This window comes from Cnephaeus nilssonii, assembly GCF_951640355.1.
Source record: "Cnephaeus nilssonii genome assembly, chromosome: 5".
Lineage (NCBI taxonomy): Eukaryota > Metazoa > Chordata > Mammalia > Chiroptera > Vespertilionidae > Cnephaeus > Cnephaeus nilssonii.
This window is the reverse complement of record NC_137076.1, coordinates 9,452,548-9,472,650: the sequence shown is the minus strand read 5'-3', so window position 1 is coordinate 9,472,650 and position 20,103 is coordinate 9,452,548. Positions and strand designations below refer to the sequence as shown.

Below are 20,103 nucleotides of genomic sequence, written 5' to 3'. Positions count from 1 at the left end.
TCATATAATACTGATTTGATGGTGATGAACTCCTTTAGCTTTTTGTTGTCTGTGAAGCTCTTTATCTGACTTTCAATTCTAAATGATAGCTTTGCTGGGTAGAGTAATCTTGGTTGTAGGCTCTTGCTATTCATCACTTTGAATATTTCTTGCCACTCCCTTCTGGCCTGCATAGTTTCTGTTGAGAAATCAGCTGACAGACAAATGCATACTCCCTTGTAGGTAACTGTTTCTCTCTTGCTGCTTTTAAGATTCTCTCTTTGTCTTTTGCCCTTTGGCATTTTAATTATGATGTGTCCTGGTGTGGTCCTCTTTGGATTCCCCTTGTTTGGGGTTCTGTGTGCTTCCTGAACTTGTAAGTCTATTTCTTTCACCAGGTAGGGAAAGTTTTCTGTCATTATTTCTTCAAATAGGTTTTCAATATTTTGCTCTCTCTCTTCTTCTGGCACCCCAAAAATTCGGATGTTGGTATGTTTGAAGTTATCCCAGAGGCTCCTTAAACTATCTTCATATTTTTGGATTCTTTTTGCTTTTTGCTTTTCTGGTTGGGTGTTTTTTGTTTCTTTGTATTTCAAATCTTTGACTTGATTCTTGGGATCCTCTAGTCTACCGTTGAATTTCTGTATATTATTCTTTATTTTAGTCAGTGTATGCTTAATTTCTGACTGGTCCTTTTCCATTTTTTTGGCATTCTCACTAAGATCCTTGAAGGTCTCACTAAGTTCCTCAGAGGTTTCTAGAAGATTCTTGAGTAACCTTATTACTGTGGTTTTGAACTCTATATCCAGTCATTTGCTTTCCTCCATTTCTTTCATTTGTGGCATGTTTCTTTGTCTCCGCATTTTGGCTGCTTCTCTGTGTTGGTAGAGTGGCCTTGTGTGCTAGGTGTCCTATAGGCCCCAGTGGCTCAGCCTCCCCAATCACCTGAGGTGGACACTCTAGGTACACCCCTTTGTGGGCTGGGTGTACAGTCTTGTTGTAGTTAAGCCTTGATTGCTGTTGGTATCACTGGGAGGAATTGACCTCCAGGCCAATTGACTGTGAGGACCAGCTGTGTCTACAATGGAAGAACTGCTGTGCTGGAGAGACCCTTATGGGGCAGGACTTGCTTCAGTGGGGCTTTGGTTCTCACTGAGTCTGCCCCTTGAGTGTGTCGCTTATGGATGTGAAGAGTTGTAATCTGGTGTGGTCTCACACTGGCCACTGGGTACACTGGCTCTTGGATCTCCAAGGAGGTGCAAAGTCAGCCACTGCCTGAGGCCACCCAGCAGGAGCTACAGTGAGATCTGCAGATTCCTCCTCTTTGTTTGGAGTTTGGAAATGCCCAGGTGAGGCCCAGCTGTGAAGCAAGGCAGGTTGCTGCTGCTGAGCCTTGGGCCTTCTTTTGGAAGCTTTGGAGCTCTCTGACCCAGGTGCAGTTTGTTAGGTTAGGCTGCGAAAGGACAGGCCATTCATATGCAAAAGCCATGGTGCACAGCTTGGGTGGAGTTGTAAATTGGGTGGGGCGGGGTCTCAGGGAATCACCAGGGCAGAGCAAACAGCAATGACTGTCAGTCAGCCCTGTACTGGGGAGGTCCCCACATCTCCGCTTCTCCACATCCCACGCCCCCACACAGGAACAATAATCACTGCAAGCACCTCTGAGAGAAAGCCGCCCTCGCATTCCGGCCCAATGCCAGACAGTCCAATTTCTCCCCATATGAGTCTGGGTCCCCAGAGTCTCACTCAGAACTGGAGTTTAGAGCAATCGGGAACTTGTATCTCCCTCCTGATTGAAAAAAACAACAGTGCACCCAGTTGCCAGCCCGTTTCACATGCGCCTCCATACCTCCGCACCTCCACACCTCCGCACCTCCGCACCTCCGCACCTCTGCACCTCCACACCTCCTACCAGTCTCAATGCGCTTTTTTCTTTCCTTCTAGTTGTAGAACTTCCACTCAGCCAGCTTTCCCATGGTTCTGGATAATATTTGTTTTGTCTTTTAGTTGTAGTTTTGATGTGGTTGTGAGAGGCAGCAAGTACAGGTGTTTACCTATGCTGCCATCTTGGTTCTCCTACCTTTTATTTTTAAGCCCTAGCTTTTAAAGAAATATTTGCATTGATTTTTTATGTATTTATTTATTTATTTATTTGAGAGAGAGAGGAAGGGAAAGGGAGAGAAACATCCATCAGCTGCCTCCAGCACGCCCCCTACTAGGGATTGAGTTCACAACCCGGGCATGTGCCCTGACCAGAAATTGAATCAGCGATCTTTTGGTGCACCAGACAATGCCTAAACAACTGAGCCACACCAGCCAGGGCAGGGATCAACTACTTTTGTGCACCAATTCCTAATTTTGACAGAATGTTCCACTCCATTATTAGGGAAAGATATTTTAAATAAAGTGAAAACCTTAGTGATTTTTTTTCAACAGATACTTCAAATCCTATTCCACTTATGACCTTACTTGTAAAAAGAGGAGAGCTGAAATTGATACAGACATAAAACAGGAGCTTAACCTCCAGGTCTGGGCCATGAGAACTCCAGGCTGAGCCCAGAGGGCCAAGCTGGCCATGATCAGACTGATGGATCCTAGCATATTTCCAAATAAATGGCAATATCCTATAAATCCAGAAGAAGGGAAGGGCCCACAAAAGGTTATTACAATATTCCTTGGTCACGGACTGCTGATTCCTTGTAATTCCCCCTTGCAACACCCCTATCTACCTATTAGGGAAAAAGAAGGAATATATAGGTTGGTCCAAGATTTATGAACTATTTAGGCTGTAATTCCTATACATCCCATAATACCAAATCCATATACAATTTTAGGAAAATTTTCCCTCTCAAACTCAATGATTCCTAGCATTAGACTTGAGATATACTTTCTTTTGTGTCCCATTAGACCTAAATTGCCAATCCTTGTTTGCCTTTGAATGGACAGATGCCCAGTGACATAAACAACAGCTTACATGGACAGTTCTCTTCCAATGGTTCAGAAATAGCCCACATTATTTGGACAAACCTTTGCAGAGGATTTAAGAGATCTATCATTTGAGAGGTGTAGACAGGTGATTTCATATGTGGATGACCTACTAATCTGTTCTCCTGCTGAAAAATTGGGGTGCAAACATATAATACAAATCCTAAATTTCCTGGCCAAGAGAGGCTTTAAGGTCTCTAAAAATAAGGTTCAAATCCTTCAACAAAGAGTAGAGTATCTAGGCCTTATGCTAACTCCTGGAAAAGGAATGCTGTCTTCAGAAAGAATTCAGGCTATCCTAGGTATTCCAGAGCCGACTACCCAAAGACAGCTACGGGCTTTTCTGGGGCTAACAGAATACAGTAGATCCTGGATCCCAACATATGGAGGAAAAAGCCTGACACCTATATGAGACCCTAAAAAAAAGCAATCAGCAGGAAACACCTAGTTTACAATGTGGAAAAGATGAACAAAGGGCCATCAAAGGCCTAAAGAAGGTTTTGACTAGAACTCCTGCTTTGAATTTGCCAGACTTCGAAAACCCCTTCTAATTAAAATGATGGCAGGGGGTTCCATTAGGGGTTTTAACACAGGCCTTGGGACCTACCAAGAGACCAATTGGCTACTTCTCAAAAGAACTGGGTACAGTAGCCCAGGCCTGGGCCAATGTCTCAGGGTAGTCGCAGCAGCTGCCCTGCTCTTAGAGTTAGCTTTTAAATTATCCTTAGGACAAGAAATTACTCTGTATGCCTCTCCTCAAATAGGACCTTTATTAAACACTAAGGGGTGCCATTGGCTTACTAACAATTTCATGTTACAATATCAGGTCACCTTGATTGAAAACCTCAAGTGAAAATAGCAAATTGCACAGTCCTGAATCCAGCTACCCTAGTGCCTGCATCCAATAAAAAATTGAATGTCTTAGAAGCAAATGATGAATTGAGAGGCACAATCTCTCTGGGTTTGTTTGTTTTTACTCTGAGAGTCACCAACTCTATAGTCATAAATACCTTACTAGCAATAGGTAGTATCTTCAAACCCCTCCAGAAGTTGTCTCCTTTGTTCTTCACCGTCACTCCATCTGCATAACCTTCACATATTTCCAATAATGCATTCTTGAAAAGAAGTTGCTTTTCTGCTGAGACACCATGAATACTTACCCTAGCTTCTGCAGCTTACATTGTGGATTCTTTGCTTTTTCACATAAAGTTCTAACTCCCAAGTCTCCCAGGGCATTTTCTCCCAAGTAGAGTCTGGTCAGGGACTGGTTGGTGCTCAGGACGGATGCAAGATCCACACAGCATTCCAATGTGAGGCCGCAGTTGACCAACCTTCCACAGAAATGTCAGAAAGTCAACACACCTCTCACCCACTCTGCTATGAATCAAGGAAGCACTTGTCCTGTCACTGCCTCTAGCCCAGTCCACACATGGAAGAGTGAATCCAAGCGCTATATTTTGTTTCCTTTTTTGTTTGTGTAATAGCAAGTAAACACCTTCTAGATCTATGCCGATACTACATTTTCCTAGCTCCCTATATTGATTATTGTATTGAATATACACAATATACAATTTACTATTGTAACCATTTTTTAGAGAGAGTGGAGGGGAGGGTGGAGGAAAGAGTCAGAGAAAGAGACAGTGATGTGAGACACACAGAATGGTTGTCTCCCACATGCACCCCGACCAGGCCTGGGGATTGAGCCTGCAACCAAGGTATGTGCCCTTGACCGGGAATGGAACCTGAGACCCGTTGGTCCACAGGCTGATGCTCTAATCAAACTGGCCAGGGCTGTAACCATTTGTAAGTGTACAAATCAGTGGCATTAAGTATATTCACATTGTTGCGCAAACATCACCACCCTCCATCTCCAGAACTTTCTCATCGTCTCAAACTAAAACTCTGTCTCCATTATACAATAATTCCCAATTCTCCTCCCCCAATCCCTGGCAACCACCCTTCTACTTTCTGTCTCTAAGACTGACCATTCTAGGAACCTCATTTACATAAGAGGATCCTATAGAATTTGGCCTTTGTGTCTGGCTTATTTTACTTAGTATAATGTCCAAGGTTAACCGTGTTGCAGCATGTGTCAGAATTCCTTTTATGGCTGTATTTGTAAATATGCCACATTTTTTAAATCTATCCATCGGTGGACACTTGGGTTGTTTCCCCCTTGGGGCTATTGTGAATGACACTGCTGTGGACATGCTTGAGTGCCTCATTTCAACTCTTTGGTAATTCAACTCATATGGTAATTCTGTTTAATGTTTTTAGGAACTGACACACTGTTTTCCACAGCAGCTGCACCATTTAACATTCCCACCAGCAAAATATGAGATTTCCACTTTCTCCACATTCTCACCAACACTTGATGTTTTCTGTTTTGTGTTGTTTTATAATAACCATCCTGATAGATGTACATCAACTCTACCATTTTCAAGTGCTTTCTTCTCTTCTTCAAAATTCAAGTGGCTTGGAAGCATTTGGTAAAGGGCTGCACAGAATATTAAGTGTGTGCAATGCTTTAGCACCATTTTTCCTATTCAGAGTTGAGACCAAGGGCCTGTCATGAAGTCCCAAGACTCTTCTAGAGCACTGCATTGCACTGGTTGTATTTCTTCAGCTAGGCAGTGAACACCTTAAAGGCAACATAATACTTTGACTGAGTCCCCCCTCCAGTGCTTAGCATGTGGCTTTTTCCACAGCAAACACTAACTGATGGAATTACTGCCCAACACCTGGAGGGAACACAGGGAACATCTGAGCAGCCAAGGCCATCCTCACACTAACACTCCAGCCTGTGGGAGCTCATTGAGCCACTGCTCATGCTTCACAGAGGAAAGGAGTTTACACTCACCACAGCTTCTTCAGATTGCAGAATGCATGCCTCAGTCCCACACACACACGTTTGACTCCACAGTCTTCCAGAGCGTTGTGGCTCAGATCCAGTTCCACCAGCATACAGGTGCTGCTCAGGACCGAGGAGATGTGGAAACAGCACTGATGAGAAAGGCAACACTGCCTCAACCTTGATGCCAAGCACAGAAGCAGAAAGTGTCAGAACACAGCTGCCTCTCATCTTGCCTTCTGGTCTGCACATGTTTTTAGCCTAAACAGGGACACTTGTGTTCTCACGTTACAAAGGAAAAATCATAATGAAGTTTTTGGGTTTTTTTATTGTTTAAAGTATTACAGATAGTAGTACATATGTCTCCTTTTTTTCCCATTGACCTTCCCCCGGCCTCCCCTACCCCCCAGCACATGCCCTCACCCGCATAATGAGGTTTTTGAAAAGCTATCAGAACTCCTGAATACAGCCCAAGACATATAGGGAAGTTAGCTCTCTCAGCCTGAGACCACAACTGCTGAGCAGCAGACAGTGAACTCCCTTTGTAAATAATGGTCAACTCTCCAATATATAAATGGCATGTTCCTGTTCTGTAAATAAAAAGGGTAGTGAAGCTGTGGGTTCCACTGCTTTACCACATGCTCCTAACAGTTGAAACTCCCTCGGACAGATGCCGGGCTCTCTAGGGTTGTACCCATCTACTTCACTTTGCCAGCCCCATTCCTGCTATTATGCTCAGTGATTTAATCCCAGATCCCCATCCATACTGGAGGAGCAAGCAGCTCTGATTCTTGATTTGTTTTACACACGCACAAACACACATACACACTCGCTCACCATTACTAAAAACAACGATTTGTCTCTGTCATAGGAAAAAAAGCAATAACCTAGTTCCTTTCCAGGTCAATAGTTCAGATATCCTAGAGGTTTTTGGACCACCCTTCCTTTCTGTCTCCATCTTCACACCAATTAGAAGCAAATGGACAACTAAATCTGTATTTATCTGCAAAGCATCTCATAATCACCCACACCTCCCTATTTATGTTTCACTCCCTAGAATCACACAGGGGCACCCAGAGGGGCAATGGGGATAGCAGTGTGGGATGAGGGCAGAGAGGCAGGTGAAGTGCCAAACCCTGCCAGAGCCTTCAAGGCAAGAAGGAGTCTTCAAGGCAAAAATTAGAAAGGATTTGTAATTTATCAATAGAGCCAAGAGATGTACCCGTATGTTCACTGTAGCATTATTTACAGTAGCCAAGATTTGGAAACAGCCCAAATGCCCATGAGTAGATGGGAATGGTTAAAAAAATAAGTTGTGGTACATTTGCACAATGGAATACTATGTGGCTGTCAAAAAAGAAGGGAACCTTACCTTTTGCAACAGCATGGATGGACCTGGAGATTTTTATGCTAAGTGAAATAGCCAGTCAGAGAAAGACAAGTACCATGTGATTTCATTCATATGTGGAATCTAATGAACAAAATAAACTAACAAACAAAATGGAAACACTCTCATAGATAGAGAGCAGATTGACAGCTATCAGAGGGGTGGGGGGTTGGAGGCCTAGGTGAAAGAGATGAGGCATTAAGCAAAAACCCCTACAAAATATGGACACAGGCAACATTATAGTTATTACCAGAGGGAAAGAGGGTTGGAGGAAGTAAAAGAGGGTGTAGGGGGGATAAATGGTTATGAAAGGAGACTTAACTTGGGATGGTGAACACACAATGCAATATACAGATGATATATTATAGAACTGTACACCAGAAGCCTAGATAATTTTATTAACCGTCTTTACCCCAATAAAATCAATTTAAAGAGACTGTGTTCCATTTTTAAAAAGTGAAGAGATAGCACTTAAGCAAGTGAAATGTCATGATTAAGGTAGCATTTTTAAAATAACCCTCTGACTTCTGTATGGACAAGGGGTTGGAGTGTGGCAAAAGTGGATAAAGGGAGAATAAACAGCCATGCTATTCCTTCAGGTACGTATTTTGTTGTGGTGGTTGTTAATCCTCACCTGAGGATAATTTTTGCATTGCTTTTCAGAGAGTGGAAAGGAGGGAGGGAGGGGGAGAGAGACAAGAGAGAGAGAGAGAAACATCGATGTGAGAGAGACACATGGATTGATTGCCCCCCCCCATGTGTCCCAATCAGGGCCAGAGGATGGAACCTGCAACCCATGTATGTGCCCTTGATCAGAAATTGAACCTGGGGAGAACCCAAGATGATGATCTTGGAAGCCATTGGAATATCCAAAAAAAGTGATTGTGGTTGTTGGATCTGGGCTGGTGGAGTGAAGCTGAGGAAAGTGGACAATGGCTTGTAGTAAAGTAGGCAAAATTGATAAGATCATGGATGGGGTGGGTATGATGAGCAAAGACAAAGGTAAGACATCTTAGAGTGGTGGGCTGTCAACAATGCAGCTGTGCTATGGAACAGGGCTGCAGGGATGACCGAGACACCCTGTGCTCAACTCAGGGCACACCAGTCTGATTCACGTGTGGGCTCAAAGCAAGCACTTAGAATAAAGCTACCAGAAATTCCCTGTGACAATTCAATCTATGCAAAATGTCCTGATGCGTTCCAGCCCAGTCGCCATCATTGTATGTGATGAAACTCTCAGATTCACATCTATGAGCATGGCCAATAAGGAAATGGAAGCTTTTGAAGGTCACATCTTTTCTGACCCACCACCAGCAAAATGACTTGTTTTCAGTTCCCCTTCATCCTTCTCTATCCAATACTTCCCAAATAGCAGGACTCTGATCTATTCTGCCTTCTCACTTGTCATGGGTTGAATTGTGCTCCTCACAAAAAAATTCATACATTGAAGGTTTAACCACCAGGACTTCAGAGTATGACTGTATTTGGAGATGGGCTTTTTAAATAGGTATTAAGCTAAAATGAGGTCATTAGAGCAGGCCCTAATCATCCTTGTAAGAAGCAGAGATCCGACATGCAGAGAAAGACCATGGGGAGAAGATGCCATCTACACCCAAGGAAACAATCCACAATAGAAACAAGCCCTGCCCAGACCTTCATTTTAAACTTCTAGCCTCCGGGACTGTGAAAAATATATATTTCTGTTTTTTAAGCCCCTCAGTCTGTGGTACATTGCTATGGCAGCCCTGAGAAACTGATCTGGCCCCTGAGATATTCCTCCAGCTCTCTCTCTCTCTCTCTCTCTCTCTCTCTCTCTCTCTCTCTCTCTCTCTCTCACACACACACACACACACACACACACACACACACACACCCCACAGAGAGATTCTTACCACAATCTCTGAATGTTACATCCAGGATTCTGGAGCATTTCACATAACACCTTCATCCCTGCATCCCCCAGAGGATTGCCACTGAGGTTCAATTCAGTGAGGTTCTGGTTAGCACCCAGGACAGAGAAGAGGCTCCGACAAATGCTGGAAGTGAGATAGCAGTTCACCCATCTAGACGGGAAGGAAAAAGCGGAAGAAAATCAGTCTCTAAGAACAGCAAACAAGCTAAGGGTCCAGGAGTGCCTGGTACCCATTGAGACAATGGCTTCCCAGAGATGAAGAAATAAATCACCAAATCAAAGGTTGCCCACCAAGGAGTGAAGAAGGCAGGGAGCCTTGGTAATTCTCTTTCATCATTGACGTGTCTATCCCTCTCTCCCTCCCCCATTGGTCAGCTGTCACTCTGCTAAGTGATGCAGAGACCAGCTCTCACCCTGGCTGCACAGTGGCATCAGCAGTGCTCTCAAGAGTCCCTAGGCCAAGCCACACCCTGGGAATAACATCAGACTCTCAGTGGTAGGACCAGATACATCAATATTGCTAAGATTTTCAGGTGATTCCAATGTGCAACTCTTGTTCAAATGCAGATTCTCACTCCACAGGTCTAGGGTTGGGTCTGCACTTCTTTTTAAAAAATATCTTACATGTTTTTATTGATTTCAGAGAGGGGAAGGGGAAGGAGAGAGGGATAGAAACATCAATGATGAGAGAGAATAATTGACCAGCTGCCTCTTGCCGGGGATCGAGCCCCCAACCCGGGCATGTGCCCTGACTGCGAATCGAACTGTGATCTCCTGGTCCATGGGTTAATGCTCAACCACTGAGCCACACCGACCAGGCATGGGCCTGCACCTCTAACTGGCACTGAGTGGATGCCCCTGCCACTAGTCCCAAGAAGGTTCTAGAACACATGAAGCAAGCACCTGCCCTCAGAAGAAGGGATCTGGGATCTGGAGAGACTGGGTCAGGCTTTTCATTGGGTGTTTCAGAGTCTCTGCGAGCCTTCCTCACAGCTGTGGGTTCTCGGTCAGTTCTTACTTTTAGGGCTTTAATGAGCAGGTCTGCTTCCTTCTCTCTCCATCCTCCCCATCTTCTTTCTAGCTATTTGAAACTATTTGCCATCGTGGAAGCATATCCCACTTTCCCACCTTCTACCCCCTGAGCCTCTGCTCTTCTGTCTGGGCTGCCTCTGCCCCACTTGACTCTCTCGTACCCAATTCTTTAGCATCTGGCAGTTTGGGGGTTCCCCTTCCAGGTGTCTCAGGTACATTCTGCATGTGTTCTTTCCATCGCCCATCTTCCTCAGGCTTCCTGCATTTCCCAACTGTCCCCACAACTGAACCTTAAGTCCCTGGGATTCGGACCAGAGAATGGTCCTTGATGACTGCACAATAAAGGTGCTGGAGAGAAAGAGAAAAGGAATTGAAAATTCATTGTTGCTGATGGAAGAGTCCAGCCTACTTTCTCCTTAATTTTGTCCGATGTCTAGTGTCTTCTACAGAGGTCACACCCATGCACTCACAGGGTGGCTACTGTGGTTGTGGCAGTTCCATGCAAGGATTTCAAAAGTTGGGTAACAACTGCTTCACTGTACCAATCAGCCATGGCTTCCAACCGCCCAGCACGTGGGTGGACAGACTGTGATGCAGTGCTGTTGGTGATAGGCTGATTGCAAGCACAGTGGGGCCTTGGAACGCTCTCTCTTTCTAGCCCTATTTTCCTCAATTTCCCCGTATCGTGTTTGTTCCAATGAAGCTGTGTCCCTCCCCATTGTCTCCTACACACACTCTTCCTCAGACCACATTCACATCATGTTCTTAATGGACTCCACTGCCCAAATTCCTTTACCTTTTACTCCTCTCACCCACATCTCCACCACTCCGTCAAGGCAGGCTCAGGCTTCACTCTGAGAAAACTTCATTTTGTGTTCAGTGCTAAGGGCCCTCTGTCCTCTGTGGTCCTGGAACAAAGTCACTGGGCTTATTTTGCCCCTTTGGTATTGACTGGCTAATGTGAACTAGAATCCCCAAATGGATTATGAGCGATTTGAATTTACAAACACTTTTTACTCAGTTCTCTATTGTTTCATTGGCTTTTTCTCATCCCATTTGTCGAGCTACCCTTCTTCTATAGGTCAGTCTCTGCCAGTGAAGGTATCTACTAGAAATGGTGGTTGCATTGCATAGTTGTGGCAACTGCATTTGAAAGACAGTTGATAAGATGGGAGAGGGAGCAAAGGAAAGAAAAAGGTGGCTAAAAAACAGAGGGCATGTTCTACCACCTGCCTGAAGGTGGTTTCCTTACCGATGAGAAGAGGCCATGTGAGGACCTGGGACATCACACCGGTCCACATCAGAGTGTTGAGCTTCCTCTTCGTCTTCCTCCTCATCCTCCTCCTCCTCCTCCTTGGGCGAGTTATGGAGCAACCTCAGGGAAAGGGATTGCACATTGTGACAGTTCTCGATACAGAAAGAGGAAACCACATGGTCCATTCTGGTGGAGAGATTGATCTCAATTTTGGGGAAGTAGCCCATGGCCTTTTGCACAAAGTCCTCCTCCTGCATCTCATACAAGCAGTAGAACAACTCCAGCTGGCTGGGCTGCATCTTCAGGGTCTTGGCCTTGGCTTTTGCTTCAATCCACTTCAGCAGCTCCAGCCTAATTTGCTGAGAGATCTTACAACTCAGTTTTCTCTCCAAGTAGGAAGTTCTCTCCTGGTTTATAAGACCAAAGAGGAAACGGACGACAAAAATCAGATAACCTTTTTCAAATTTGCCATAGTTTTCAAGAAGAACTGTCATGTCTCTGTTGGGGAGCGCCGAATGACTCTGTGGCATGTTCTTTGCATCCTGCTGTTCCTCCTCTTCCAGCAAGTAGTACATGGCAGCAAAGAACTCCTGGAAAGTCATGTGGATGAAGCTGTAGAATTTCTCACATTCCACTTCCTTTTGGAATAGATTCACCCTCAGGAAAGCAGACACATCTGCCTTCTGCAGGCCATGGTTCCTTAGGTCACCCTCCTCAAACAAGATTTTCTGGTTCCAGATTCCATCTGCAGCCAATGAGCAGAGGCCCCGAAGGTTGGCAGAAACGTGGTGCTTCTGGCTTCCTGCTTGTGATTGCAACAAACTGGAGAGAAAGAAGATGTACACGGCAGTGGTGGTCTTGGATGTCTGAGCAAGATTCTTGCCCCTGTCCATCTGCTGTTTCAGCCCAGTGCACACGATCCAGCAGACCAGGGGAATAAAGCACATGGTGAAGAGGACCTCATTCTCCTGAATCAATCTAAAGGCTTCCTGGGCTTGCTGCTCATCTGAGAAATACTTAAAGAAATACTCCTTCTTCTTGGCCTCTGAGAAACCCAGGATCTCCACATGCCGTGGACGGTCCAGCAAGTGGTGTAGTTTCTCCAGGGCTACGGGCCTCGTGGTGATGATCAGCGAGGCCTCAGGAAGCAGCCTCTTTTTGATGAGGCTGCTCAGGAGAATGTCTCCCCGCTCCACCTTCTGCCAGTCTGTGCAGAGCGCCTCTGTGTGCTCATCAAACGCTCCTTGCAGCTCATCAAAGCCGTCCATGAGGAAGAGGATCCTGGAAGGCTTCCTCACAATCTTGCATATGGGTGGGTTTGGGTCAGGGCAGCAGCTGATCATCAGGTCCCCCAGGCTCCTCCGTGTCCCCAGGCTCACCTCCCGACAGTGGATGTAAAACAAATAGTCAAACTTGCCCTGGTAAAGTTTCTCTGATGCCCAGTCCAACATGATCTTCCTGGCCAGTATTGTTTTCCCAATGCCTGCCGATCCCTGGAACACCACCGTGTGCACAGGCTCAGTGTGTTGGTCCTCAGGATCAAACAGCGATTCCAAGTTCATGGAACTCATAGGGCCATCTTTCATCTTGGCCAAGGTCCTACCAATTGCCAGGAGTTCGTGCTCCCTCTCCTGCTGGCTCTGGTGTTCCTTGACAAGACGCAGCCTGGTGTAGCGTTTGTTGAGGTTCACGCTCTCACCCAGACGGGCATTCCTGTCTTTGATACACTGGAATCTGCTTCTTACATGATTTCTGTATTTCTTACAGTAATCTATGGCAGAGACAGAAAGTTAGACTCTGGGAGAAGCCTGAGCACATCCACCTGAGTTGAGCTCTCAACAGAAGCCTGTGGTGACTGGAACTAAGAGATGGGGTTCAGTTCCTCTCCACTATTTGATTATAAATCTTCCTATACAGAGTTTATCAGAAGAACAGCAAAGTGCCTTTGTTCTGCCCCCAGCCAAAAATCCTTTTTATTCAGTCTTACTCCCTGCAGGCCATGCCTTTTAAAATCTGAAACACTCAATGGCTCTCCTTGGTTTGGGGCGGCAAGAAGCCAGGTGAACATGTATCCATATCTTCAGCTACAAGGAGCAGGAGCACTTAGGAGGATGACCAGCTTCCCAGCTTTCCAGTGCCTCCCAGACTACATCTCCAAACCCAATTGAAAGCACCATCCCCATGATTACCTTCCTTTTTTTTACAAGTAGAGATTCTGGAAAGAAACCCCAATAATCCCATCCACTCTTCTTCGAGGCTTTCTTCCCGGCATTCCACAGAAATATGTGCATTATCTGAAATTAAAAAGAAAAAAATACAAAGTGTCAAAAACTAGAACTCCTGCCTAAGGTGATGTAATTGAGACCCAACACCAGGCACAGGTCAAAGGCACCTGCCTGGACATCTGCCAACCCAAAACACAGCTCAGAGTTGCAAATGACAGGTGTGCAGCCGAAGGTCCAGTCAGGGGTGTTCTTGTGGTCCTAATTTCAAAGTAATGGCATTGATCCACCCTCTGAGCATTGTGTACCCACAGAATCCAGTCTCAGAATCTCTCTCCCCGGCCTAGAAAACACCTGGCAAACATGTGGGGCAGGCAGGTTTCTCTGTTCTTCATATGTATTTAGCAGCCAAACCCTCCCCCGCCACCACCACAATGTTCTGGTGTTGAGGCCATCTCCATGCTCCCCAGTATCCCCAACATGGCCATGGGCCAGCAGGATCATCCCTCCCTGACCCCAAGTGCCTGGAATTCATCTTAATCCCCATTCTGGGTCTTCTAGAGGGAGAATCCCGATCTGGTTTATGTCTAACTCAGTGGTGCAGAATCCTGGCTGACTTTAGATTCACCTACAAAGTTTTAAAAAATACTGATTTTCAACCCGTGTGAGGTGGGGTCTGGCACCATTACATTTATAAAGCTTCAACCTTCATCCACAGTTGAGAGCTACAGATCTAAACAGTCACTAAATGACACATTTCAAAGAGACATTTCCTAGGAGAAATTCAGGGGAAATAGACAGTGTGGATAACTTTAAGTGGGCAGGAACCCAAGAGGGACAAGAAGGATTCCTAATAGGCCTCTGCTTCCCCTAATGCAAATGCTATTGGTAACCTGATCACAAAACAAAATCCAAACATTAACTCAAACCAAAACCACAATTTAACTCTTACTTAAAGCCTAACTCTAGCCCAAGCATGTCAAATTCACAGCCGGCAGTCCCCACCAGCCAAGAGTTTGACATGCTGCTCTAGCCACTCCTCCCACCCCCACCCCCAAAAGAAGTTCTAACTCTAGTACCGTATTTTCCTGCGTATAAGACAACTGGGCGTATAGAAGATTTTCCTGGATTAAAAAGTCATCTTATACGCCGGGAAATATGGTAATAATTTTTCTACCTCAAAACCCAGATATGGAAGCCAAGATGTCATAGAGGTTAAGAGCCAGGCTTGAACCAAAGACACACCTGACATTGAATCCTGGCCTTGGGCCTGATGAGGACATAGCCATGGACAATCAGAACTTTTTACAGGCTCACTTCACATTGTTGGGCAGTCAATTCCAAAATTCTTGCAAAAACTGAAAATCTATACCCATTAAATAATTTTCCATTCCCCTCTCTCTGTAGCCCCTGGCAACCACCATTTTCTGTGCCTACTCTTACAGTATTTCTCTTTTAGTGACTGGCTTATTGCCCTTAGTATAATGAAATTGGAAGTTCATTTGAAAGTACTGGCCTCATGGGGTTCTTGTGAAAAATGAACAAAATCTATAAAAACTACTTAATGAACTACTTCTGCAACTATGATTTAACTTTAATTTGGTTACTTAGTAGATAAGTACTGACACAATTATAATTGTGTTATTACGTGAACACCCACTGCTATGCACCCCTCCTCATGCCCCCATGTCATTTTCTCTTCCTTCTCACACCCACATTGCTGCCCCGCCTTGCCATGCTTCCTCTGATAGGCTGGTTCATTTATATCTTTCCTTTTCACTAGCTCAGAATCATCATCCTATGATTTTCGAGATTCCTCTGAGCCCTACTTGTGCTCTTCCCTTGCTCAGCACACCAATCCAAAGGGAAGAACCTCACCCCTACCCTGTCCACCAGAAGGAAGAGAATATTTTACCCTTCACATGCCCAAAGTAATGGTTATAAGAGAGGCTTTTCTGCACACAACACATAGCTCTGTAAGGTTAGAGGTTGCCCCTGAGCCAGAGCTTATTGGCCATGCAAACAGACACTTAAAGAATTTGATGGAGACCTGGAGGAAGTTTCAGACACGGAAAAGATTTGGATAAAGTGGAACTAATCAGGGAAGTTTCCTAGGGGTACATGAGCCCTGACTTGGATTTCTAAAGGAGTTAGAAAAAAGAAAACTGCTTTCTGCCACCTACTCATAGCATTATCACAAGAGGAAGAAAGAGGATGAAGCCAATAAAAATAAATGAAATCATTTAAAAAACAAACATATCAACTTTGATGCATCAAAGGATACCATAAACAGAGTAAAAAGGCAACCCATGGATGGAATGGGAGAAAATATATGCAAATCATATATCTAATAGGGGCTTACTATCCAGGGTATATAAAAAGCTCCTGCAAGTCAACAACAAAAAACCAAGCAACTCAATTAAAACATGGCAAAAGGAATAGACATTCCTTCAAAGATTAAATGCCAACAAGCACATGAAAATGCACCCCATATCACTAATTAATAGGGAAACGCAAATCAAAACCAAAATGAGATAGCATCTCACACCCAAACTTAGCTACTATTAAATAAAATATAAAATAAGTGTGGTGATGATATGGAGAAATTCTAACCTTTGTGCACTGCTGGTGGAAGTATAAAGTGGTGCAGGCACTATGGAAAACAGTATGACAGTTCTTCAACAAAATGAAACATAGAATTACCATATAATTGAGTAACTCCACTTCTGGGCATATACCCAAAGAATTGAAATTTGTACACCCACATTCATAGCAGCATTATTCACAATAATCCAAAGTTAGAAGCAATCTGAATGCCCATTGATAAGTAATCCCACTTCTAGGACTATATCCCAAGGTATAGACATACCATGGTCTATTACTCTGCCTTCAAAAGGAATGAAATATTGTCTTATGTGATAACCTGGGTGACAAATTCTGCCACTAATAAAAGGTACCTCGAGGAGTCAAATTCATAGAGACATAGGTGGTGGATGCCAGGATCTGAGGGAAGGGGTATGGCATTTTGCAAGATAAAAAAGAATTCTGTCGATTGATTGTATAGCAACATGAATGTGTTGAATACTAAAGAAACATACACTTAAAGAAGGTTAAGATGGTAAATTTTATATTGCGTGTATATCTTATCACAATTAAAACAGTTACTGTCTTCCTCTACTCACCCCACTCGGGCTCATCCCTCTTGGCTTTCTCATAAAGGTCTCTCCTGTTGATTGCAGCAAAAATCCAGACTGCCATGGCCCATGCCTTCTCCTCCCCATTGAAGTCAATCATAAGGGTGGCTAGATCCACAGGATCTGCTTTCTCCGTCTGACCCCGAGGGAGTGCAATGCAGCCCTTCTGAGGAGGATAGTCTTCTAAGTGCATCTTGAACTTCTTCAAGTCCATGTCCTCCAGGTCCTCCAGGTAGTGGGCCAGCTTGCAACGGACGCTGGCCATGCTTGTCTGAAGCCCTGGTCAGGGCCTTTGGGCATAGGTCCACACTGGGAAAGAGGGGTGAAAACAGCATATGGGTAAGACAAGTCTCTTTCAAAATTCACCCTCAGAGAGAACTAAATGATCAAAAAGTAGGGAGACAGAAAGGAAAAATATGTCACTGAACTGTAATGAATTCCATCTGAAGTTTTGAAAAATAAGCCTAATACCTACCAGACAATTTTGCTCTTGGCTCAACTCAAGAGTGTCCTGAGCCATAGAAGAAAGGCATCCCTGTAGAGAGAAACAATAATTAGACCCACAAATACAGTTGCACCAGCACAGTAGTGGATGCCCAGGACTGCATCATGGCGCCACCTCTGTGGGTCTCCAGGAGAGTGTGGGTCACACTGAAGACTGGGCTACAATCTTGGGCAAACTTCAGTCTCCTCATCTATAAAATGACAGAGTGAAAAAAAAAATGGTTCTTAAGTTCCTTCTAACAGAAGGACTCTGGTTCCTTGTTTCTCTGTTGACCTGATGAAAGATGGATGGGGAGCAAAAAGAGAAGACCCAAAAATGAGTAATTAAGGAAATTCTGGAGAGATGAGAGAGTGCACAGTGGGAGGAGGAAGGCATGGTCTGAGACTGTCCTTCTGACAACCCACTGATGGAGAAAAACTTCAGTGAGACGGAATTTGAGTGCACAGGGGAACAATGAACATACATCTCTTAATGTCTCCTGTAAAATGTGATCATAATAATTAGTGTAACTCACACTGATTGAGTGTCTCATGGGCTAGACATGGCTCTGATGCTTCCTCCTATCCCACCTGCACAAAGCCCTATGAGGTGCATGTATACCTCGCCCCATTTGATAGGAGTGGAGACCAAGTCAGAAAGATGAAGCCAGGTAGGGACAAAGCCAGAATTGAGACTGGACTCATAGATTTTTGAGCTCATGCCTCTAATCTGCACTTTTTACAGCCTGAAAAGGTGTGAGACCATTGGCTCCATTACTTAACTAGTTATTTCTGCCAGATAAGAACAGAAATTATCAAAGACAGTAAAAGAGATGGTTAAAAGACAAGGACAGTTTTCCAGCCTTTATCACACATAAACTTTTTTTTCTTTTTTACATTTTTAAAATTTTATTGTTGACACATACTGATATTCCCCTTTCCTCCCCCTTTACCCACTTCCTATCACACAGAATTTCATTATTGAGCTCACCAATTCAATTTTCGTGACTCACAAAATCAGTGCTCTCAATTTTCCTGACTAGAAATTACACAATACAGTATTGTTAGATTCAGGCACTGTGCTGTGAAGTAGACCTCTACAACTTAGTCATCTTGTATAACAGAAACTGTCCCTATGAGTCAACTATTTTAGATTCCACATATAAGTGAAGTGATATGTTATTTCTCTTACTGACTGATTTCATTTTCCATAAATGTTGTCACAAATGGCAGGATTTTATTCTTTAATGGCTGCTCCATTGTGAATAAGTTGTATTGGCTATTGTGAATAAGATGCAGGGAGAGCATGACCCACAGAATCAGTGCTCTCAATTTTCCTGACTCGGTTCTCTCACTCTCCTATGTTTTGAATGGATGGACATGTTGCTTTATTTTGGATTGACCCCTTCATATAACTGAGTTGGGAAAAGCAAATCAGCCAAAGCCATAAATGATACTAACAGAGTGAGTGGCCAAATCATGATTCATAATGACTATAGTTCAATGTTCCACCTCAAACATGCTCATCACTCTTCTAGTTCCATTCTTGCCTCTCCACTTCTGGCCTCACAATCCACCCAAGTCCATCTCCTATGCATTTGGGGGGGGGAGGGGGAGAAGGTATCTTCAGATCCACCAGCTATGCAGACCTCCCTGTCTACCCACCCAGCAATTTCCAATAGGTGAACCACAAGAATTTTTAAAACATGCAATACCTGATCTCTTTTCCCTTAGATCAGGGGTGGGGAAACTTTTTCCTGCCAAGGGCCATTTGGATATTTATAACATCATTCCTGGGCCATACGAAATCATCAACTTAAAAATTAGCCTACTATATTTGGTCAAACATTTAATTAACTCACCTCTAATAGGGCCAGACCAAATGATTTCTCAGGCCTTATATGGCCTGAGGGCTGATCATCCCCCAATCCCTGCCTTAGACTGTCAAATTAAAAAATGACAATAGCACTGGCCTGTGCTGCTAAGTGGTTAAAGTGTCAGCCTGTGCACCCAAGAGCCACGGGTTTGATTCCTGGTCAAGGGCACATACCTTGATTGTCTACTCTTCTCTGAAGAGCAATGGAGAAAACATTCTCAGGTGAGGATTAACAACAACAAAAAATAATGACAACGGCCAACACAACAATAGCCATCTGATGTGCATGAATCAAAATTATATCTATTTTTTGTCAGGTTGGCAAAAAATATATTTTTTGGTGTGCTGCAGAATTTTAGTCACTAGTTTACTAGTATGTGTGCCATGAGATGAGAAAGATTGAAAATTACTGACACCACCAACCTTTCCATCCACATCAGGACTCCAACTCTCCTCCATGCTCCCCTAATCCTAACCCTAGTGCACTTGCCATGACCTTAGCAAATCAGTGGGAGTCCTGGGATAAGCTGTGATGCTGCTCCTGTCCCTACACACACATACACACACACACACACACACACACACACACACACACACACACGTACACGCACACGCACACATGCACACATACACATAGAGCCCACATAATAATAAATATAAAAGAACATTTCAGAAACTTTGTTGAAAGATACACAGGAGGCTGGCAGAAGAAAATCCTAGTCAAGTTCTGGTCCTAAAAACTCTCCCCATTCCTCCCCAGGCCCATTCGGCCACCCTGTTCCACGAAGCTGGACTCACCCAGAAGCTGGACTCACAAAGATGTCGACCTCAGGAACAGCCCCAGAGAAACCTGATGAATTTATAGTTGTCCCAGCCCAGCAGGAGCAGGAAGGATGTGGTCTCAGTGTGGAGTGAACAAGATTGCAT

The 20,103-nt window shown here is 44.3% G+C and overlaps 1 protein-coding gene across 1 annotated transcript in view; it reads right to left on the bottom strand.

Annotated features, from left to right (window-relative positions):
* Nucleotides 1-17,082, bottom strand: part of NLRP3 (NLR family pyrin domain containing 3) — a gene marked incomplete at both ends in the record, with an annotated part of 38,676 nt that extends 21,594 nt beyond the window's left edge. The window contains 6 exons of the mRNA XM_079772631.1: nucleotides 4,125-4,295; nucleotides 5,825-5,995; nucleotides 9,095-9,265; nucleotides 11,399-13,172; nucleotides 13,591-13,695; nucleotides 16,806-17,082. Coding sequence (XP_079628757.1) covers nucleotides 4,125-4,295; nucleotides 5,825-5,995; nucleotides 9,095-9,265; nucleotides 11,399-13,172; nucleotides 13,591-13,695; nucleotides 16,806-17,082 — 2,669 coding nt within the window. The remainder of the gene's footprint in view (nucleotides 1-4,124; nucleotides 4,296-5,824; nucleotides 5,996-9,094; nucleotides 9,266-11,398; nucleotides 13,173-13,590; nucleotides 13,696-16,805) is intronic.
* Between the last annotated feature and the right edge of the window lie 3,021 nt (nucleotides 17,083-20,103).